The sequence below is a fragment of the Camelina sativa genome, chromosome 6 (assembly GCF_030686135.1).
Source record: "Camelina sativa cultivar CO46 ecotype springtype chromosome 6, ASM3068613v1".
Taxonomy (NCBI): Eukaryota; Viridiplantae; Streptophyta; class Magnoliopsida; order Brassicales; family Brassicaceae; genus Camelina; species Camelina sativa.
This window is the reverse complement of record NC_141885.1, coordinates 16,852,732-16,875,090: the sequence shown is the minus strand read 5'-3', so window position 1 is coordinate 16,875,090 and position 22,359 is coordinate 16,852,732. Positions and strand designations below refer to the sequence as shown.

The window sequence follows — 22,359 nt, the reverse complement described above, 5'->3', positions numbered from 1 at the left end:
ACATGGACAGACCAGTTTACACCCCTATTGGTGGTGGACATTACTTCCGCTGATATAGCCTAAAACCATGTGACGTATATATATATATATATATATATATTTAAAAATCAGGTCACTAAACATTTTAACAAAACTTCCAAGATTTCTCGAATAAAATACGAAAATGGTAATAAACTTTTAGAACTCTATATTTAAATAATTGACACATTTCAGAAGAAACACATGGACTTGAAATTGTTTTTAGTAGGCAACAAAAGAAAAGAAGAGCACACCGGAGAAGAAAAAGGAAAAAGAAAAATCCTCAACAACAGTAATGTCTCAAATACTCTCTATTGAGTCCTCATTCTGCTGCTTTCTGCTGCCCTGACTTGCGCAAAATACGGGTGAGCCTGTCGATTCATAGAACCATCAAGATTAGTTTACTATATTCTCATTATTCAGGCAAACATAACATAGTTTCTGACCTAAAGTAGACTAAGAAAGAGCCAATGTTGAGTTGTGTTCTGATACGTACCATTGCTTCTTTTGCAGTTAATCTGTCTTGATGATCATACCGAAGAAGCTTGTCCAGGTAATCAATCGCCTACATTGTAAAACCAGTTACGACTCAGGGAAAGAAACCATGGCAGCAATAGACAAAGTTGTTTGTGTTTCTAAATGAATGAAGAGAACAAAGTAAAACCTCAGGTGAGACCAAATGACGATTGTCAGCGTTGATGAATTTGGACCAAGGCTTCCTGCTATGTCTGTGAGAAAAATCCCAAGAAGTCATTGGCATTGGCTTTTAATCTTTTACTCTTCAACTATAGAGGATATGTAAGTTCAGCTTACCTCCCAACAAGTGCCTCTAATTGAGCATCAAGTTCTAACTGATACTTATTCAGGTATGCATTCAATTCATCGGTTCCAAGGACCTGAGTCAAGAATCAAACATACACTCTCAAGATGTCAAAAAACACTCAATCCTTCCCAGAATCTAACGTTTAACCACACAATTGATTACCTTGGCAATTTTGACAAGCTGATCCTGGTTGTCATGGCCATAGAAGAAAGGTTCCTTACGGAATATCTATAAAGAAAATAAAATTGATAATTAGCAAATCGGATAATCATATAAATGTAGCATATGAAGACTTCAAAATTCACAAGGTACTCACCATCCCAGCAAACATGCAACCGAGGCTCCACATGTCCAAGGAATAGTCATAGTCCTGTAAATCCACTAGGAGTTCGGGTCCCTTGAAGTATCTGATATAGGAGATAACATTTCATCGAGCTTACTTAATGGTAGAGACTACATATTGTAGTCAGTTATTTTAAAAAAGGGATAGCAAACCAAGCTATATTTGAGGTGCCTATCATACCTTGAGGCCACACGGACGTTGTACTCTTTTCCAGGATGATAAAATTCAGCGAGACCCCAATCTATGAGGCGAAGTTTACGCAGCTCATGGTCGATCATGACATTGTGTGGCTTGACATCTCTGTGCATTATTCCTTGTGAGTGGCAGTAGTCCAAAGCCTGCAGCAGGTCATAGCAAAAATTGCAAGTTTATCACTGAAGTAAATTTGTTGTGGAACCACCACCAGATCAGAAGTCGTTATGGAATTATAAAACGCTGCATAAATTACCTTCAACAGCTCATAGATGTAGTACCGGATGTCATAATCAGTCAATGTCGGATACAGAATTTTAAAGTCAGTGCTGTTAACATACTCGAATATCAAGCTTGGGGTTTTAGAGTGTTGATCTCTGACAACATCAAGCAGCTTGACAATATTTGGCCCTCCACAGAGATTCTGAAGAATTTTAATCTCTCTCCTAATCTGTAAAAGGACCATATAAATTCAGAACGGCAACCTAAACCAAAACTGATTAAAGGCAAGAACTTTGTACAAAGCAACACCATTCTTTTCTCATTAATCTATCTGTAGAAGAAAGTTTAGCCTTTTCCTTCTTTTTTGCTACAACAAAGTAAATCACAGCAGCAACCAACAGAAAGCAACATAATTTCGATACCAATTGAAGTAACGTAGACACTCACCTTCTTCTTCTTAACAGGCTTAAGGATCTTGATTATACACTTCTCGCTGCTATTCATGTTAATCCCCTCAAAAACCTCACTGTACTTCCCTCTCCCCACTTTCCTCACTACCTCGTAATCATCTTGCTCCCTGACAACGAAAAAAAAACACAAATAAATAAAAAACTCAAAACTTCAACCTAAGCATCATCTCACCTATCATGACTCAAATCTCAATTTCTACATCAATTCCAATAAAGATTCAATTTTTATCTCTAGGGTTTGCATAAACACAAAGAAAAAGCTCAAAACTTCAACATAAGCATCATCACCTATCCTGATCAAAGATCATAATAACCAACTAACTCAGATTCCAAATCAAGAAACAACAACAGGTTTAATTTTTTTTTTTTTTTTTTTAAAAAAAATCAATTTCTACATCAGTTCCAATAAAGATTCAATTTGTATCTCTAAGGTTTGCATAAATAATCGATCTTTACCCCCACTGAACAATGAGAGATTCGTAATCCCAATAATCCTTAGGTCGGATCACATTAACATCGGTATAAACACGAGCTTTCGACATCGCTGTAGCAGAGGCGGAAAGAGAGATCTCGGCTGGATCGAACTTGTTACCAGCGACGTCTGATTCAACGGAGTTGACGATAGTTGATGGTAAGATAGGAGAATGCGCCAACGGCGCACGTAAGACCCAGATGCCGCACAATATTAACAGGTACCGTCGAAGAAGAGATGCAAAGGGAAGAGAGTAGGAAAAAAAAAAGAAGAAGAAGAAGATTAGGCGCATGTAATCATTCAGTGCACTCTCCCGCAGTTGATTATTTCCCTTAGTGGCATACACTGAGACACTTGAGTTAAGGAAATAACACGAATCTTTTATTCAACTTATTATTGCGCTAAAACGGTGCGTTTGGCTTAATTCAAAAACGTTGCGTTTTGTTTAAACCCTAAAATGATGCGTTTTGGCTATACCCTAAAGTAGCTCCAACAGCACCGTTTCTGTTGTTTCATCGTTCTTCGTTCTGCGCCTCTCTCTTCTCTCAAACTCTTCAGGTAAGCTTCTTAAGTTCCTCTTAATTCATTCAATTATTGCATTTGAATCGTTTCTAGACTTTAAAGTTTCTCCCTTTTGATGATTTGTATTGATTGCTAAATCTTAATTAGAGAAAAATTTCACCTTTATTTTAGTCAGGATTGAATCGTAGTCTAGTTTTGATTGCTGTGAGTTCGAACCTCTCATCTCTGTGCAATTTTTACAGTTGCAAAACACTCAGAAGCGGTTGATTGATTTACAATGGGGAAGAAGAAGTTTATTGATAAGAAAAAGGCGGCGACTTTCGAGTTGTGTCCTCGTGATACGTCTGACCCAAGATACAGTGACGCACCAGGTGGTGATAAGATCTTCTTACGGGTTGATCAGAACCCTGTTAACATCAATCCTTTCGTTGAAGAAGAAGAAGAAGAAGAAGAAGAGGAAGAGGACTACTCAAAGTTCGAAGATGCTCCTGAAGAGTTGGCTTACGGTTACTCCAGTTTTGGGGGGGATTCGAGTAATCCTTTACCTGCTCATTTGAGGAAGGAGATTTTGGAGTTAGGGTATCCTGATGATGGTTATAATTACTTGGAGCATCTGAGAGAGATTAAGAACACTGGTGGTGGTTCTAATTTCTATTCTAACCCCAAGTTTGAGATTGATCAGTTACCTCGTGATGTCAAGGCTTATGATGCGTCTCGTGTTAAGATCTCTGGTATGCTGAATGAAGAAGGTAATGATAAGTTGATGTATAGCGTGGCGTCTAAAACTGTTAACGTCAAGGTGCAGAGAGCTATTGATCCTGAAGTTGCTGCATTGCTTGAGAACAGTGATGGGTCTGAGCTTGGTTCTGATGTTGAGGATTTGGAAGAAGATTTTGTCATTCAAGCTAATCTTACTCAACAGGGTGAAGCTTCTGGTGTGAGCAATAGCAAGGCTGAGTTCTCTGAAAGACGTGAGGTAAGGGATAGAGAAAATGTTGTTGGGTTAACTGATAAACCTGTAGCTGAAACCCCGAGAGTTCGTCGTGAATTTGATGATCAATATGATCAGGTCGAACTCAATGAATATGGCAGTGACAGTGACTGTGATGGTTACATAGCTGAAGAAGGAGAAGAAAAAGAAGGGTACATGACTCAAGACATTCAGAGTCTTATTCATGAGAAGGCGAAAAATTATGAGCTTGAAGAGAAATATATGAATCCTGCGGATATATTGAAGAACAGTGACTCTGTAAAAGATAAAGAGGAAATGGACACTGCTGCTCATGTTATCCGCAGAACTGTAGAATATGCTGAGAATTTTGATAACGGTAATGAAGATGAATTTGTAGAGATTACTGAAGAGAGCAGCGACGAAAGTGAGAAGTATGACTGTTGCACCATAATCTCAACGTACTCGAATCTTGATAACCACCCTGGTAAAATCAATGCTCCATTGTCAGCCAGGCAGAAGAAGCTTAGTGAAACAGTAGGTAAAGCATTGAGTTCAAATGGCAATATCATTACCCTAGGAAGAGGAATGCTTCCAGTTGAGTTTCTACCCGGAAGGAAAGCTGAACAAACCGTTGTTGAACCGGAAATCCCAAAAGCTGAACCGATCAAGAGGAAGCCTCATGGTCAAGAGTCGAAAGAAGAGAAGAAAGAGCGTAAAAATGCTGTGAAAACCGAAAGGCGAGAAGCAAGGAAGATGAAGAAAGAAACAAAAGAGCTGTATCGCGGTGAAACGCAGCGTGCTCAGAGAGCTGTTGCTGTTTCTGGTCCATCTTCGATTCCTTTAAAATAAGTTACAAGGTAAAACAAAAGGGCAAACTCTCTGAACTGTTTAAGAAACAGTTTTCTTTTATCAAGACCGTTGTAATATTTTCTGTTTTCTTGTTTCATCAAGATATCTTGAATCGTTTTTGGATGTGTGGGACGTCTTTAATATGTATTTTTAGTACTTTATATAGTAGAAAGTGATGAGAGCAAAAGGCACCATTCCCTTTATAACAAAGTTTGAGGTGGTGTCTCAATTTCTAGTCTAGCCTGTGCAAGCTTATTTATTCTTCCTCTGTTTTTTTTTTTTTTTTTTACTTCCAGTCTTCATGCATCTGTGAATGTTCGTACGGATCATTAGATTTTGGAATTTTTGTTGATCCATATAAAATTGAAAACTTGGAGAAAAGAGCAAGCCATAGAAGTTCGACATACATACCTTTTTGGACAATCTTTTGGCCATTATTAATTCACATTTTGTTTCTGAAAACTCAGTTTTCCACATGTTTTTGAATTGTATTATTGTAACATAAATTTACACTACTTTACCATGCGGGTTTCTCGGTTAAGTATTTCAACTTTATATGGAAATCATTTAGATGGAGAATACTACTATACTAGAAACCAAAAAAAAGGAAAAGGAATTAATTAAGCCGCCGATACATTCTTTTACAATGATGATATCGAACCTTCGTGATGATTTGTTAGAGGAGATACTCTGTCGCGTTCCGGCCATATTTACTTGCACACAATGGAACCGTTTAGTCAACGATAGTAAATTCGAAAGAAAACACAATGATAAAGCTGCAAAACAGTTTCTCGTTCTCATGGTAACGGAGAAATCTAGGGTTTTTTCCTTGAGCATGAATCTCCATGGAACTCCTTCTTTATAGGCTACAGGTGAACTTAGCCTATTCCATCCCGAATTTAACTCAAATCAAGTCAATATAAATGAAGTCTTTCATTCCGATGGCTTGTTGTTATGCACCATCAAAGAAGACATGACTAGAATCGTGATTTGGAATCCATGTACTGGTCAAACCAAGTGCATCCAAACCAGCAATGATCGGTCGTTACGTGAATGACTACGACTTTGTTCTTGGATACTACCAAGACAACAAATCTTGCAATAAGAGCTACAAAATATTGGGATACGAGAGATATAATTGTTTGCCTTGTTGCTTCCGAATATTTAAAATTTATGACATTAGTTCTGGTTTATGGAGGAATCTTGATGTCACTTCGGACTGCCGCATCATTGCTACCTACGCATGTCGTCTTTGAAGGGGAAGACTTACTGGTTTGATGACCATGAGAATGAGGAGCAGCTCGTCATACTCAGTTTTGATTATACAACAGAGAGATTTGAACATCTACGTCTTCCCTATCAGTTCACTTATTATGCATCTATAGCTCTATCAGTTGTTAGAGAAGAGAAACTCTCGGTGTTATTTCAGCGCACAAAGACATCAATGAAAGAGATATAGGTTACAACAAATCAAATTGATGATGGGACCAAAGTGATGTCGTGGAGCAAGCTCTTTGCAGTGGAAGACAGTGGACGTTGGCTTAGCATAAGTTTCATGGTCGACGACGAAGAGAAGAAAGCCATTGTGTGTTGTGAGAAGAAATGTAATAGATACCTCTGGATTACAACACTATCCATTGTTGAGGAGAATAATAAATCCACATAAGTGGATTTTCCAGTTTTGACAGAGCTTTTATGTCAGCCAAAATTCTTAGTCAATTATATTCCAAGTTTTAATTAATTTGGGGTTTAACTTTTACTTTAATTACTCTTTTTTTATTGAATCATTAATTATGCGCTTTAAGAGTTTTTTTTTGTACTCTTTATCAAGTCTTTACAGGTTTTTAGATTGTTTTTAATAATAAAAAAATTATTTTGGAGTATAAATGTGTAATGTATGATGGGGTCAAAAAAATCAAGAAATTTTTACATTAGTTGCGTTGGAAGGCTTCAACGTTTGCTTATTTACTCTCTCCCTCCTTTTTATTCACTAGTCTTAATTCATGAATCTATGAATGTTTTATAAGCTGTATAAACCATTAAATTTTAGAATTATTAATAGTCGTCAGATCTAGAAATTATAAAATCTTCTACATTGGAGAAAAAAGAAAAAAAAAATTATAACGAATAATTAGGCCATTTTTTAAATCGGATTACCATTGGTAAATTCTGTCATTCCATATGTTTACGTCGGTAGCATAATATTTATGATTTATTATGCACCAATCGAATAATTCTTAATTTCACTATTCTGCATGGTGACAGATCAAAGATTAAATTTTCGGAAATCGTTTTATTATGTTTTGCCTAATTTATCTTACGAGAAGAAAAAGAGAAAAAAAATACGTCTCACACTCCAAAACCAGTCTTGATTTGAACTTTTCGTGTAATGTATTTTTTTTACTAACGCTAATATTAAAGAAAAATATAAACCAGCTAGGAAAAGGAGAGAGTTGTTTAACAACCCGGAGTCCATCAAGATAACTTCGTCTATATATTAATACGAAAACACTAGAATAAGATTAAGAATGAAAAACTTCACAAGGCGAATCCTAGTCTTTGAATGTTCGGTGATTAACATGTCGGAGCTTCCACATGATTTGTTAGAGGAGATACTATGTCGCGTTCCGGCCACATCTCTGAAACGTTTACGATCTACTTGCAAACAATGGTACCGTTTATTCAACGATAAGAAATTCTCAAGAAAGCACTTTGATAAAGCTGCAAAACAGTTTATGGTACTCACGCTAACAAATAAGTTTGAGCTTTCTTTACTGAACGTTAGCCTCCATAATGGAGTTCTTTCTCTAGAGGTTACATGTGAACTTAGCTTAACCGATCATTCTAATTCCAATCATGTCAACATAGATCAAGTCTTTCACTGTGATGGCTTGTTGTTGTGCACCATCAAAGAAGACACTAGAATCGTGGTGTGGAACCCGTGTACTAGTGAAACCAAGTGGATCCAAACAAATTGTAGTCTCCATGACTTTGTTCTTGGATACTACCAAGACAACAAAACCGGTTACAAGAGGGACATGATATTGAGGTACAAGTGTTATCATTGTCACGACCAAGAATTCATAATTTATGACATTAGCTCTAATTCATGGAGGATTGTTGATGTCACTCCGATTCCAAACTACCGATTCGCATATCCTTATTACCGCGTGTCTTTAAAAGGAAAGACTTACTGGTTTGGTCATGATGAGAAAGAGGAAGAGCTCGGTTTAATCAGTTTTGATTATAAAACAGAGAGATTTAAACGTCTAAATCTTCCCTATATGTGCGATCGTTACGAAGATTTGTATCTATCAGTTGTCGGAGATGAGAAACTTTCGGTATTATTAGAGCGTGAAGATACATCAAGGAAAGAGATATGGGTAACAACAAATAAGATTGATGATGAGACCAAAGAGATGTCGTGGAGCAAGCTTTTAGAAGTGGAAGTCCATACTGCTGGACGTGATTCTTGGCGTGGCATAAGTTTCTTGGTCGATGAAAAAAAGAAAGCCGTCGTGTGTTGTGAGAAACGTTTATTTAACAACCTTTACCTTTCACTTAAAGCAGTGTCCATTGTTGAGGAGGATAATAAAGTCAGACAAGTGGCCTTTCGAGTTATAACAATGACTTCATATTGGCCATATTTGCTTGATTACGTTCCAAGTTTGATTCAAATCCAATAATAACCTTTCTTTGTGGTTTTCTTAATTTATCTTGTCCTTTGATTCAAGTTTGATCGATTTTACGAAAAAGTTATGTTATTAATTTAAGAGTTGTTTGGCAAAATGATACGTTTTTTGAACTTAATAAATAAGTATCTATCTATATATATCGATAGATAGTGATTGGCTCAATTGAAATAAAATGAAATTTTCCATTTTATTCTGAACGATCTCCAGGACTTATGGTTTATGATATGGGAATTTTTTTTATGAACCGAGCAATTAAAAGTAACCTGAATTGAAAGTAACCTGTTAGAAATAAAGAATCCAATAAAAAGGAAAAAAAATTATCCAATTATTTTTAATTTAATGTGATTTATTAGAATCAATTTCTTAGGACAACTAGTACATACACTATTCAATATTGGCAAAATAGACGCTTAACACTATTTGACACTATTTTGTTTACAGTCAACCCCTCACCTAAATATCTTATTTACGAATGATGCCATTGAAATTATTATTATGTTTTCCCTTCTATATGTTCTTTGTTAGTCTTCTCCTTCTCTAACTTGACTAAATCCGACTTCAATTTTGAGACTTTGATCACAGTCTTCTCCGCTTCGATCTTCTTCAAAGCCGCTTCCTTTGTGATTTTGTTCCTGTGTTTGTCGTCGATGATAAGTCAGAGCTCCGGCGAATTTTCGGCGGCGAGATCGATGAGAGGATAAGAAAGAGGGATCATGATGGGGTTAGTCCGATCCAACTTGGGGATTCTCTTCAGCTTCACGATTAGGTAGACGAACCATGAGAAGATGTTGGAGTCCCACAACTCAATTAAAAATGGAAAAACAAATTGAGAAGATGTTGTTAAAAGAAAACAGAGAAATCGGCGGCGAACGTAGGGTTTATAGTGGGGAAGAAAGAAGATTAATGGTAATTACGTTTTTACCCCTTAATTAAGTTCAGCGAGAAAATTAAAAAAAAAAGTTAATAGCCAAGATTTGAACTCAAGTGGAGAGAAAGAAATGTGTAGGATGAAACCGCTATGCCACAATAATATTTGACAATAAAGATAAATTACATATTTACATAGTTTAATTATATTTAGAAAATTATAAACACCACCTTGATTTCAAATAAAAGTTACTAAAACATATATTATGTATATGTATATATCTATATTTGTGTACGGTTTAAATCATTCATGTTTGATAGATTAAAACCGTCCAGCAATAGTAGTGTACGGTTTAAACCATCCAGCATGTTGGATAGACTTAAACCATCCAGCAATATTTGTGTACAGTTTAAGCCATCCAGCATGTTTGATAGATTCAACCCGTCCAACAATATTTGTGTATGGTTTAAACCATCCTGCATGTTAGATAGATTCACACCGTCCAGCAATATTTGAGTACGGTTTAAACCATCCAACATGTTTAAACCGTACACACATGTTTAAACCGTACACAAATATTGTTGGACGGGTTGAATTTATCAAACATGTTGGATGGCTTAAACCGTACACAAATATTGATGGACGGTATGAATCTATCTAACATGCAAGATGGTTTAAAACGTACACAAATATTGTTGGACGGGTTGAATCTATCAAATATGCTGGATGGCTTAAACCGTACAAAAATTTTGTTGGACGGTTGAATCTATCTAATATGCTATATGGTTTAAACCGTACACAAATATTATTGAACAATTTGAATTTATCTAACATGCTGGATGATTTAAACCGTACACAAAAATAACTAAACATAAGATAAAATAGTTAACTAAGTTTTGTTGCAAATTATCTTAATTATGATTATGCATCTTATTTCTCATTACATTAAATTGAGAACTAAGCGTTAAAGGATAAATTCATGATTTTGTATCAGTAAATAAGTTATATAAAGTCATAATCGCTAAGAATACATGAAAAATATTATAGGACAGTGGTAAATGCAGTTTGGTTTACTCTCCATCCACTTGGGTTCAAACAACAAAATTACCTCCTTTTTCTATTAATTACGATATATACTATTTTTAACAAATTATGACATAAAGTTACTCTAGCCCAGTGGTCAGATTGATCTGTTCAACTTTATATTGCCAGGGTTTGATTCTGCCAATGTATTCTTTTTTTTAATTAACTAAACGGAGGGGCAAAATAGTAACTGAATCCTTAGGTCATCTTCTTCCCAAAATCTAACAGCCACCACGATCTGCGTTTTCTAAATTCAGATTTTCCCTTTTGCTTCCTCTTTTCTATCATTTTCTTGTGTAATTTAACAAAATAACATAAATCTACCATTAACCAATGGATTCATAACAATAACCAAAACAAGGTTTTCTGAATCTGTTTGAGACTACTGTCGAGAGAGATAGTTAGGATAGATCCAATGGAAAGAGAAACGAGAGATAGATGGGAGATAAACACAAAAGCCCTCTTCAGTAATTTACACAACATACTCAAAACTCTATTATACAACTCACTCTATTAGTGTAACAGTGCAAAACAGAGATCTTAAAACTTCCGAAAAGACATGTTATATAATATGACAAGGTTTTTTCTATTTTTGCTTATCGATGCGACATTTGGCGTTTTATTTTTACGACACGTGTAATTTACATTAAATTCAAGTTTAATTCTTTAAATTTAAATTTAAATTTATTTACTTAGAAAAGTCTTCATTTCTTTTATCTTCCTCTACCAAATGGTCTGAATCTTTAATTAATTTGGGTTTGTATTATTTAGTATTATTTCATAGCAATACCCTATATAATTTAGTTTGGTAAAAAAAAAGTAATCCATTTAACAAGAATACTAGGAGATATCCCGTGCTTTAAGCACGGATCAATATTTTAAAAAAAAATCTAATATAATAATAAAAAATTATTGTTATATATTTTTAAAAAGTTATTTTGTTTGAGATAATAATTATTTTAATTGTTCTGTCAATTTATTAGTTTTTTTGAATACTAATTATTTTAGAATATTATAGTATTTTATTACAGTTTTATATTGTTTGTTTGTTGTATTTGCATCATTATTTCGTGAAATATGAAGTAGTAGTTTTAATATTATAATTGTGAACAAATAAAAATTATTAATTTATCATCTATATAAATTTAGTTTTACCAACCCGCTAATGTGGAAATTAAAACACACATTTTTTAGATTGAGTAATATATCTTCGTTTTAAAAAATTCAAATCACAACATATGCAGAAAAAATTCTGCATTTTACTAATCATAAGTATTATATGAAAATTCCAAAAAATTTGTAAATAAAAGAAAATAAAGATGATAGGAGAATCATAATTTGAAATTTTAACAAAATCTTCGAAATTTAGTTATTAAAAATATTTATATTGTGTACTTGGATATAAAATCTTAGTTTTTGAAATTCTGATTTGTTTATATTTTTTTTAATTTTCGTCCATAATTTATTAGAGAGAGAAAATATATATATTTTTTCTAATTTTTTTATATTTGATCCATTTTTTATTTTTTTAATTAATTATTTTTATTTAATTAGTTAACTAAGCTTAATTAATTTTTTCTAATGGCAATTGAATGTAATTTTTTACACATTTGAAGGTTAGTTTCATATTTGTACTTCCAAATTAATATAGTAGGATATCTATTTTAATTTATACAATTTGTAAATTTCCCACTAATTTTCCTTTAAATTTCTTTACTCTTCGTTTACCAATTCTTTAATTATTTTTGGTTTTTTATTTAGTATCATTTCATAGCAAAAATCTCTATAGTTACTTTTGTTAAAGAAAAGGTACAAGAATATATTTATTCTATTTTGTTTTTCCGATTTATAAATTCTTCAACAATTTTTTTATCACAACCTAACTTTATTAATTAACTATTTTTATCGATTTCACATGTCAATATGTACTCTATATTAAACTATAATAAATTAGAGTTCTGAGAAATTGTCATTTGGCACCACTCTATTTTTTTAGCATGTGTCATTTTTTCTTCAAATTTAATGAAATAAAAGGCACATTGTTGGTAATCTAAAACTAAATTGTCTACACACATTTTTTAATTTAAGACATTTTATTTGTTCAGTTTCTTTAGGTTACATTTACTTCGCTCAATCAATTACCTTTAAGACATTATAGGTGGACGTTTTCTTTTGATCAAACTGTTTATGTTGCAATAATGCATATGATAAAATTAATTACAATTAATATGCTTTATAACTGTATTTATTGCCATGAATGTGTTTACTCAGAATAATGTGTCAATAATTCCTTACAAACTTCATAAAATGTTTAGTGTATTATATAAGATCTAATGCTCACATGACTAATAATGAAGAAAACGATCATGCACTATATATCTTTCTGCAATCGCATACCATACAAAAAAAAAAGAGTTCGCCCTAGCCACCCTTTCTCTGGCACAACCATCGATGCATCCTCTCCCGGCGGCGCTGAGTCCGATCGGCGTCGCTGGGTCTCTGTTTCTTTATCTCCGTTGTTCTCCTATTCTTTTTAGTCTGTTTGGTCCTTGTTTCAGTTTCATCGGAGACCTCTCGAGATTTCAGATCTCACCTCCGACCATGCTCCAGCTTCAACTCCCTTCCTTTCCTCCGCATCCGGTGTCTCTCCTCGGTGAGCTTGTTCCATCGAGATCCCAACCACCTGCTATTGTCCCTGAGAGCCATGATTGCCCCATTGTCCCTGGTTTCTGTCTATCTTACCGTCTCCTTTCGCAGTCAACCGCAACATCTTACCGCTCCTTGAATTTTGGTCCCCTCACCAAGGCTTTTACTTGGCTGCAGTTGGACGGGAACTCTGTTTTGACACCGGAGATGATGAAGATTTTGACAAAGAAACCTACACCCTCGGCATCCTCTTTTGCTCTCTTGTCATCCCTTTGGCCCAGGTTTAACTCTTGTTCTTATCTTGGAACCCTGGAAGTTTCTCTTTGGTTTAAACATGATTTACATCCGATCTGGAAGTCCCTTAGACCCGCTTATAGCTTCATACCAAGTTCAAGTTGGATAGTATCAGTTTACCCTGCTTGGTCAAGTCGAGTTTTACTCAAGAGCAGACTAATTGATGCACCCTTTTGTCTTGAAAACTTCTTGTGTCAAGGCCAGTTGGCGGTTTTGTTTTGGATGATTGTTTGGCTGCACTGCATTAGTATGTCGGATTACGAATGTTCACTATTGATGGCCCTGTTTCGACAGACTAAAGCTGATAGTAGAGTGTGTCTATTCAGCTTTGCTTACAATTGCGTTTTGTCAAGTCCAATCTCGTTAGTACTGATTGTTTCTGCTTGTTCAAGTCGAGGTTTCCTCGGTAGCAGAACAACGGTTCCCTCTGAATTGTTTGATGATTCCTTGAGTCGATGCCAGTTATCTAATGTCGTCTAGAGGTTTGCAAGACTGAGCTCCACTAATGTTTCTGACCCAACAGTATGCTTGACTGTGTTGCTTGCATCCTTTCCTCCCATATGCCATCCGTCACCACAAAACCGACTCCCTCAACCTCAGTTTCTACCCAGGCCTGGTCTGAACTCTCCTCCTTTCCATCCTAGTCAACCGATGTATAGCTTAATGGTATCATGTGTTCGAAGACTACACTGGAACTTTAAGTCACCAATGTTGCTAGCTTGGTACAAGAGTCTATGGAAAAGCCTGTTACTAGGGTCATCTAAGGATGATTCCTTTGAAGGAGATAGCTTGAAGGAACCCGGCATTATGATCCCGTCTCTACGAAGCGGTGATTACTGGTGCTCCAACAGCCTCCTCTCTCCATCTCCCCTGTTTACTGAATCATCTAAACTGCATCATATCAACTTTGTGAAGTTCCTTCATAATCACTTGAGGAATTGTGGCATTATGACCCCAACTCCAAGGAGTAGTGGTTACCTCAACCCTTTCAAACAAATCCCATCAAACTTTGAAACCGCAACCATCAATCAAATTGCTGACAATCTGAGCTCCTCTATCCATGCTCAACCCCTTCGCAAAGCCCTACTTCATGTAGACCTTCTCATCCCGATGAGAGTTCCATCTTTGGCCTCTTCAACGCCGCTTCGTCTTCGACTCAAGACAGTGGTCATCTCTTCATCCGTTGATTTATTCATGGAATATGCTGCGATATCTCTTGACCTCACAGGTTCCAAAGTGCTTGTCAACACTTGGTTCATAGCTCTCAAGTCCCCTTTATCGTGTGCCTTTATCTATCCCTACTTCCTTGTTGTTGTTAACTTTGGAAATTCTCCCTTTATGGTCTTGTTTAAACAATTGCTTATGCTTGTATGGTTTTTGTTCTAATGGAATGAAAATACATGTTTGTTCCAAAAAAAAAAGCATTATATATCTTTCTTTTGCCATCATTTCCCATGGTATTTCATTTTATTTTTTCTTATGAAGTTTTTTTTTAAAGAATGATGTCTTTCAGTATGATGATTAACAGATTAATATATAAATGACTATTTGAAGAAATCATTTACAAAGCAATGTCAATGTTTTCTTTTTTTATGGAATCAGAAACTTGTCAATATTTATTAGTCTCGTTCAAAGGATTATGTTTTATGAAAGTCATAATTTAAAGTTTTTGCATTGTTTTGTAATATGTTTTTTTACTTTCAAACTATAGTTGGAAGTCTTTAGTGATGAAGATGAGCCCAATGCTCGACTCCTAAAGCACAATCTCTTTGGCTTTGAACATTCACTCACAATATTATAGTTGTAAGTCTCTCTTAAGTCCTCTGCTCTTCAACTACAATATATTTCTAAGTTTATGTTTCGTAAATTTGCTTTGTTTTTCGTTTTTAAAAGTTTTTTATTCCTATTACAAAAAATATTTTACTTTGCCTAATTTTACTGTGTAATGCATATACATGGTCAAAAGATCACGTACTTCTTTATGCCTCTTTGGAATCACTTCCCAAACTTTACAATATCCTTTCACATTACACGGAAAAATATTACAGAGACATATTGTAAATATTTAATATTTAAATATATATATATATATGTACATATTGTAATCTCAATACTTTAATCATAGATATATGTCAATCATTGAAACTGGTATAAATTAACCTGTACAAAAGCAAGACTAATTTTTATATTGCATTGGTATATTGTTCGAGTTACCCATCATACTTCATGTCTATTTTCCTTTAACCCTTGCTACATCTGTCATTATGCCGAAAAAAACTTACACCATTTCCGATGGTTATCTATATTTTTTGGCTTGATTTTCTATTTTACATTTAGCGTATAATTTTGAAAAGAGATGATTTAGTATTTAGAGTATAAGATTAAAAGCACGATGTTATTTTAGTATTTTTAAAATTTTAGAAATGATGTGCTAAATTTAAAATGAAAACTTATTTTTATGCAATTTGTGAAAATTGTCCTTCTTTTAAAATGAACACTTCATAATTATAAACTTATAAATGTATATATTTAAATTATTTTCAAGGCATATATAAATAATATCATGTTCATTCTATATATAATTTAATGAAATTTTATTTTACTTACAAAATAGTTGAGTTTATAACCCACACATCGTGTGAGTAACTTTCTAGTATTAGTATACAATAGAGGCATCATGCATGCTGCTTTGTTTATGACATAACCATGAAAAAATGCAACAATAGCACCAAAAGAGTTTTTAGCCAAATGCTACTGTTTTTTTTTTTTTCAAATGCTACTGTTCTTTGAGAGGTCTTTCTTTATATTAGTTTCTAAAGCAAAATTGTACATAATTCTTGATAATCACTAAATGTCTACAGAATCTAAATTACACACATATATATATATATATATTTATATATTTGAGTAAAGAATAGAAGCTTTATATACACTTTGCCTTTGTGAACAATAGTTTCAGATTTTTATTAGTAACTTTTATCATTCCACATGCTTTTGTCTGTAACATAAAAACCATTCTATGTTATTTATGCGGTATTCACAATAAAAAAAATTACGTGATCGTTCAATGATTTAATATACTTGACAATTATTATTTGTTTGGATTATTTCGAAAATAGACGTCTCAGATTCACAAGGATCCTTACCTCTTTGACGTCTGAACCATGTACAACACTCTATAAACAGTCTCCATATACTTTTGGTGGATCATATCCTTCATCGTCTCTTTTGATTACGTGTAAGAATGTCAAACATAAAACTATATCTATATATGAATGAGAAAGGTGTTTGAATTAGTTCTAAGGTTGATTTCTTGAGCAAGAAGAAACCATTTCTCGTCAGGTGTTCGAATCTATGTCTGAAAAGAAAAAGGAGCTTCTGTCTTCAGCCATGAAAAGAACTAGTGAATGGTTTGGTTTCTCACTCTCTTTCTATACATTTCTCTCATTTTATTTTGTCTTACAAAATAATTTCAGGATTTCTTCTCAAGACATACCAAGTGACGTTACTGTTCATGTTGGAGAAACTTTGTTTTCACTTCACAAGGTGATCTTTTTATTTTTCAAGATCTACTAATTATACACAATGAGATCACTTTTTTCTTATACATAGTCTATGTGATAATATGCAGTTCCCACTTGTTTCAAAATGTGGGTTTATAAAGAAACTTGCTTCTGAATCAAGCAACGATTGGAACATTACCGTTATCAAGATCCCAGATTTTCCCGGAGGTGCAGAAGCATTTGAGCTAGCAATCAAATTCTGCTACGACATAAGCTTCGAGATAAACACAGAGAACATTGCGGTGCTACGATGTGCATCAGATTACCTAGAGATGACAGAGGAACACTATGTTGAAAACCTAGTGGAGACAACAGAGGTTTACTTAAACGAAGTGATCCTCAAGAGCTTATCGAAATCTGTTAAAGTTCTAAAACAATCTCAGGATCTGTCGCCTGTAGCCGAGAGAGTGAGACTCGTGGACCGGTGCATCGATTCAATTGCTTATGCAACTTGTCAGGAGAGACAGGGCAATGAGGGTATAGTTGACTGGTGGGTTGAAGATATATCTGTTCTTAGGATTGATATGTTTCGACGTGTCTTGATCGCAATGACTGCTAGAGGGTTTAAGCAATACGCGCTTGGTCCAGTGCTTATGCTCTATGCTCGAAAAGCTCTTACAGGTTTGGTGAGGTTCTTGATTCTTTAACTGAACAATGAGTCTTATTTACAAATAACAGAGAAAGATTAATGAAGTGTCGGTTTCCCTGTAGGACATTTTTGGGAAGGGGATAAAGAAGATTGAGGTAGAACAAGAACATGAGAAAAGGTTGATTCTTGAAACAGTTGTGAGTCTTCTTCCAAGGGAGAGAAACTCAGTTTCAGTTAGCTCTCTTTCGATGCTTTTACCAGCTGCAATATACCTCGAAACCACGGTAGCTTGCAGGCTTGATTTGGAGAAGAGAATGGGATTACAGCTAAGACAAGCCGTTCTTGATGATCTCTTGATTCCTTCCTACTCATTGAATGGAGACAACACGATCTTTGATGTTAACACTGTTCAACGCATCCTCATGAACTATCTTGAGTTTGAAGTTGAAGGAAGCTCTGCTGAATTTGCTAGTGATATTGGTGAACTGATGGAGAGTTATCTCGCTGAAATTGCTTCTGATAGAAATGTAAACTTGGCGAAATTCATCGGTTTCGCTGAATGCATTCCGAAACAGTCTAGGATTACTGAAGATGGGATGTATCGAGCCATAGACATCTACCTCAAGGTATATATTTTGTGATAAGACTAAAACCTAACTTAACATTTTCAGAATGTTTTGACTTATATCTTGAAAATTTTAAATATCTTATGGTTTTGAATCATATGATAGTGTTACTTGAAACTAGAAAATGTTGTTTATAATCATGTTGGTGCAGACACATCCGAATATAAGTGAAATGGAGAAGAAGAAAGTTTGCAACTTAATGGACTGTCAAAAGCTATCACGAGAGAAGTGTGCTCACGCAGCTCAAAACGATCGTCTCCCTGTACAAACCGTGGTTCAAGTTCTCTACTACGAGCAACAAAGTCTCCGTGAAATTTTAAGCGATTCAGATTCTCCACCAGCAGCAGCAGCAACCGTAGAAGATACTCATCCTCCTCCTGAGCTCAGCTCCTACAACAATGAACTCTCTAAACTAAACCGCGAAAACCAAGAATTGAAGCTCGAGTTGATCAAAGTGAAAATGAAGTTCAAGGAGTTGGAAAAGAATCAGAAAGCTTTTGAAGTCACGAGTGGTTCGGATTGTTCTTCTTCGGTGTCTATTGCTTCGGTGGTTAAGCCTAGATTACCGAGAAAGTCATTTATGAGCTCTGTTTCTCGACAGCTCGGAAAGCTGAACCCTTTTGGCCAAAAACAAGTACAAACCAAACCACCTAAAGGCCGAAGACACTCTATATCTTGAACAATACATGAACACATGTTCTTGCTATGGATGTTTCTCTGTTTTAAATATATTTTGATTAATAAGAAGAAAAAACCAACATGATAAATCCTTTATTTAACAAATAAGAAAGATGTAATTAAATAGAGATTAAGCTTGGAAGATATGAAATAGCTCGATCCAAATGATCAAATTTGGAATATAAACAATACGAGTTTAGTCTAGTATCGTGCACCACTAAACCTTTGCCTGTATAAGAATAGTAATGAAGTATCAACTTATTTTCTTCTAAAAGTGTGACCGGTGTTGTGAAATAAACCCACGACTCACCAATCCGGGAAGAAACAATGTCTAGATTTAAACTATAAGTCTTCTCCCATATCTTTTGTGAATTCAATGTCCATACCTCTTGACTTCTGCCTTTTCTCATCGCCACGTAGAGACGGCTGTTGACTGCCCCAAATTCTTCATATAAAACTGGAGTTTCTGGAATAACTTGGAAAACTTCGGTATGAAGATCGAAAGATATAATCTTTGTTTTTGTAAACCAATAAAGTGATCCATCGGCATGTACAGGACATCTTGATTGACTACCCGAATGTACCGTGCCAGTTACGTATCTCCAAGTGTTGGTGTTAAAATCAAAATCCTCGCATGTATTGGTGCGACTATCAAGATCTAAGGAATTCATATATAAGCAAACCATTTTGTATTTGCCTGTCGATCTATCTTTACCGAATCCGAGGCTTTCGAATCGGATTTTATCTGTGTAAAAAAGAGCAAAACAAACATCATTAATCAGAAGAAGAAAAAAAAACACTAATGAATGGCGAAAATAATGTATACACTAATATTGAACCTAAAAAAATATTACTAATTGACCTAAGGAAAAATAAATTACAGTGAAACTCACCACAATCAACTTGTTGAAACTTAGGCAGAGGAAGACTTCGATACCATCTAGTTGCGGGATTGATCACATAACGTCAATGTCCTTAGATAGAAATATGTTTTTTTAATTCATCCTCATATCCTTTTCGAGTACTAAAGAGAAGAAGGATATCTGGATTTCTTGACTGCGCAAGAATAAGATGTTTCGACGCAAAGTATTGTGTTCTGATCGTTGAGTTCCATAGTTTGGAAACGGATATGAATCTGATCAGAGATTTCACCGGAAGTCTCTGTAAGAGCTTCTTTATCGGGAGCTTTTAGAACGAACTCTTAGCATAACTATGATTAAAAATAAATCAAAAATAGGAAAATAATAAGAATTCGGTTCTTATTTAGTAGGTCTTACAGAATCTCTAAGAGGTGGTGACGTATTCGTTTCTGATTGGAAGAAAATTTTGTTATCAAAAAAAAAAAAAAAAAAACTTCTCTTGTTTCTCGTTCATCCTCTTCTCTCTCTTTTTTTCGCCTCTGCAATCGGAAGAGATTTTTCTCTCAAATCGGAACCAATCGGTGAAGGAGTGAGAACGAAGGAGTCGAAGGTAACACCTTCGTCGTCACCGGAGGTCTCGGCTTCGTCGGTGCCGCCCTCTGCTTAGAGCTCGTTCGCCGTGGAGCTCGCCAAGTCCGCTCTTTCGACCTCCGCGACTCTTCTCCTTGGTCCGATGATCTCAGAATCAGTGGCGTTCTCTGCATCCAAGGTTTCAATCCCATCGATCCCTTTTTTCTATCTAACCTTTCAATTCCATCGATTTGATCTCTTAATTTCTTAAATCTCAAATCCTATGAATTAGTTGGTAGATCACAAACAATGCTCTCTTGTCAATTTTAGTGGAATTGATGATGAAACAGGGGATTTGACTAAGAAAGTAGATGTAGATAAGGCTTTAGATGGAGCGGACTGTGCTTTGCATCTTGCTTCCTATGGTATGTCTGGTAAAGAGATGCTTCAGTTTGGTCGTTGTGACGAGGTTAACATTAATAGAGAAAAGTTACCATACTGATCCCATCATCTCTGCATCATATGTTAACAGTTCATCAAGACTAAACATATATCTTATGTCTGAATTTGTTGTGGTCTCCCAAGGAATTTCTTGTAGGTTCATATGGTTTAACATGGGCGTTGAAAAACTTTAGCAAGGTTGACAAAATTGCGATTCTTAATAGTCCACTGACTGTTTCATCCCCAGTTCCTGGATTATTTAAGCAGCTGAGGTGCAACTCTTTTTGCCATTTTAACCACTCTAAATGCTTGTAAACCTTTTGTGGAAGCATCAGCCTCGTGTCTTGCTTATCTATTCATATCTCTTGGCTTATCTCATGGTACATACAATGCATCCACAACTCACAACATACTTGTGTGTCATTTTGTTTTCTGATGCAGGATTCCCCTCTTTGGTGAATTTACTTGCCAAAATGCTATCTTGGCTGAGTGGTTCATTGAAGGAGGTAGCCCGTATGTATCAAAATAACTTATGCTCATGTGGAATTTATATAGTTATCTAATTCTTTCGCTTCTAGAGAAAAAAGATATGGATACTGGCTATTGTCTTCTTACCTCAGCTTCAAAATGATATTGATAGAGGCTTTAACCGGACAATTGTCTTATTACCCTATATCTGTTTTGATAGGTACGTCCTGAAGAATGAGAAAGCTGATGTCTATCGTCTACCATATTTGTCAAGCGGAGGACCTGGGTTTGGTACGTCTCTAAACCAACGGAGCATGATACACCTTACTCTAGTTTCTTATGATGGTTATATGAATTATCTAAGAGACTTTTCATCATGAGATTCTGATGAATTATAGCCTTGCTCGAGACGGCGAAAAAGATCAACTTTGGAGACACCTTGAGTCAAATTGCTAATGGGTTTTCATCAGGCAGGTATGTGCATTTTAACCTTTTTCAAATTCCCACGGCAACAGAGATAGGCTTGGTACTTTTGCTGAGATTTGGTTCCTTTGCAGCTGGAATAAACCCATTCTTCTGGCTTGGGGGATAGCTGATAAATACCTGCCTCAGTCTATAGCTGAGGAATTTGAGAAACAGAATCCCGAAAATGTCAAGCTTCGGCTCATTGAAGGTGCTGGGCATTTACCTCAAGAAGACTGGTATGAGAATACACAATACTGCTCTGCTCTGGTCTGCTTTGGTTTTTCTGAATCTTTCTGAAATTTTAATTTTTGTATACAGGCCAGAGAAAGTAGTTGCTGCCCTCCGAGCATTTTTCTGACTTTTAAATCTAGCAAACAAGGAAAAAGGTAATCACAAAGCCTTGTAACAGCCAAAATAAACTAGCAATAGTAGCATCACAACCCCTTAATAGGCATCCCTTATACTTTCTTACAAAAAATGGGAAAAGTGTTAGCTGCCCACACCAAAAAACATCTTGGAGCCACTCGGTTCTCTCAACTAAATTTTTTCCCCATTCGTAATTTCTACTTCTGTTATAATATGCTTTTGTGTTTTGTATGTTTAAAAGTTTATGAAATGCAATAATAAAAACTTCATTGTTTAAACATCTA

The 22,359-nt window shown here is 35.2% G+C and overlaps 6 protein-coding genes and 1 pseudogene across 10 annotated transcripts; 5 read left to right on the top strand and 2 right to left on the bottom strand.

Annotated features, from left to right (window-relative positions):
* Positions 1-164: 164 nt before the first annotated feature.
* On the bottom strand, positions 165-2,890 carry LOC104791231 (casein kinase II subunit alpha-2). The gene is made up of 10 exons (XM_010517064.3): positions 2,525-2,890; positions 2,046-2,175; positions 1,633-1,827; positions 1,365-1,522; positions 1,158-1,248; positions 1,004-1,069; positions 832-914; positions 683-746; positions 515-583; positions 165-389 (listed from the first exon to the last, which is right to left on the bottom strand). The coding sequence occupies exons 1-10, from the start codon at positions 2,830-2,832 to the stop codon at positions 330-332; spliced, it is 1,224 nt and encodes a 407-aa protein (XP_010515366.1). The 5' UTR covers positions 2,833-2,890; the 3' UTR covers positions 165-329.
* LOC104791230 (uncharacterized) lies at positions 2,843-5,101 on the top strand. The gene is made up of 2 exons (XM_010517062.3): positions 2,843-3,098; positions 3,305-5,101. Exon 2 carries the CDS (start codon positions 3,340-3,342, stop codon positions 4,861-4,863), a length of 1,524 nt encoding a protein of 507 aa, XP_010515364.1. The 5' UTR covers positions 2,843-3,098; positions 3,305-3,339; the 3' UTR covers positions 4,864-5,101.
* A 2,341-nt stretch (positions 5,102-7,442) lies between these two features.
* LOC104699020 (putative F-box protein At3g49980) lies at positions 7,443-8,549 on the top strand. The gene has a single exon (XM_010414381.2). It carries the CDS (start codon positions 7,443-7,445, stop codon positions 8,547-8,549), a length of 1,107 nt encoding a protein of 368 aa, XP_010412683.2.
* Positions 8,550-14,100: 5,551 nt separating this feature from the next.
* Positions 14,101-14,835, top strand: LOC147942695 (uncharacterized). The gene has a single exon (XM_087456161.1). It carries the CDS (start codon positions 14,101-14,103, stop codon positions 14,833-14,835), a length of 735 nt encoding a protein of 244 aa, XP_087312287.1.
* Positions 14,836-16,803: 1,968 nt separating this feature from the next.
* LOC104699017 (putative BTB/POZ domain-containing protein At3g49970) lies at positions 16,804-18,906 on the top strand. The gene is made up of 5 exons (XM_010414380.2): positions 16,804-16,859; positions 16,926-16,995; positions 17,081-17,638; positions 17,724-18,227; positions 18,379-18,906. The coding sequence occupies exons 1-5, from the start codon at positions 16,804-16,806 to the stop codon at positions 18,904-18,906; spliced, it is 1,716 nt and encodes a 571-aa protein (XP_010412682.2).
* Positions 18,907-19,024: 118 nt separating this feature from the next.
* Positions 19,025-20,113, bottom strand: LOC147942694 (F-box/LRR-repeat/kelch-repeat protein At1g09650-like; annotated as a pseudogene).
* Positions 19,960-22,353, top strand: LOC104791229 (uncharacterized). Of its 5 annotated transcripts, none has more exons than XM_087453184.1 (8): positions 19,960-20,534; positions 20,686-20,760; positions 20,921-21,048; positions 21,218-21,289; positions 21,465-21,535; positions 21,643-21,718; positions 21,802-21,945; positions 22,028-22,353. In XM_087453184.1, exons 2-8 carry the CDS (start codon positions 20,725-20,727, stop codon positions 22,065-22,067), a joined length of 567 nt encoding a protein of 188 aa, XP_087309310.1. In that variant the 5' UTR covers positions 19,960-20,534; positions 20,686-20,724; the 3' UTR covers positions 22,068-22,353. The 5 variants fall into 5 exon arrangements, with proteins under 5 accessions (XP_087309310.1, XP_087309308.1, XP_087309311.1 ...); XM_087453182.1 differs by having other exon boundaries at positions 19,984-20,534; positions 20,686-20,804; XM_087453186.1 differs by having other exon boundaries at positions 20,199-20,534; positions 20,666-20,760.
* The last annotated feature ends 6 nt before the right edge of the window (positions 22,354-22,359 follow it).

Excerpts from the sequence above, each read along its gene's own strand:
- LOC104791231 (XM_010517064.3), bottom strand. The coding sequence starts at position 2,832 with ATGCGCCTAATCTTCTTCTTCTTCTTTTTTTTTTCCTACTCTCTTCCC. Across the intron at positions 2,176-2,524 it reads TCTCTCATTGTTCAGTGGGG|GGAGCAAGATGATTACGAGG; the intron begins GTAAAGATCGAT and ends TTTCGTTGTCAG. Across the intron at positions 390-514 it reads TAACTGCAAAAGAAGCAATG|GCTCACCCGTATTTTGCGCA; the intron begins GTACGTATCAGA and ends ATGAATCGACAG.
- LOC104791230 (XM_010517062.3), top strand. The coding sequence starts at position 3,340 with ATGGGGAAGAAGAAGTTTATTGATAAGAAAAAGGCGGCGACTTTCGAG.
- LOC104699020 (XM_010414381.2), top strand. The coding sequence starts at position 7,443 with ATGTCGGAGCTTCCACATGATTTGTTAGAGGAGATACTATGTCGCGTT.
- LOC147942695 (XM_087456161.1), top strand. The coding sequence starts at position 14,101 with ATGTATAGCTTAATGGTATCATGTGTTCGAAGACTACACTGGAACTTT.
- LOC104699017 (XM_010414380.2), top strand. The coding sequence starts at position 16,804 with ATGTCTGAAAAGAAAAAGGAGCTTCTGTCTTCAGCCATGAAAAGAACT. Across the intron at positions 16,860-16,925 it reads ATGAAAAGAACTAGTGAATG|GATTTCTTCTCAAGACATAC; the intron begins GTTTGGTTTCTC and ends AAATAATTTCAG. Across the intron at positions 18,228-18,378 it reads CCATAGACATCTACCTCAAG|ACACATCCGAATATAAGTGA; the intron begins GTATATATTTTG and ends ATGTTGGTGCAG.
- LOC104791229 (XM_087453182.1), top strand. The coding sequence starts at position 20,763 with ATGTCTGGTAAAGAGATGCTTCAGTTTGGTCGTTGTGACGAG. Across the intron at positions 21,290-21,464 it reads TTCATTGAAGGAGGTAGCCC|GTACGTCCTGAAGAATGAGA; the intron begins GTATGTATCAAA and ends CTGTTTTGATAG. Across the intron at positions 21,536-21,642 it reads AAGCGGAGGACCTGGGTTTG|CCTTGCTCGAGACGGCGAAA; the intron begins GTACGTCTCTAA and ends GATGAATTATAG.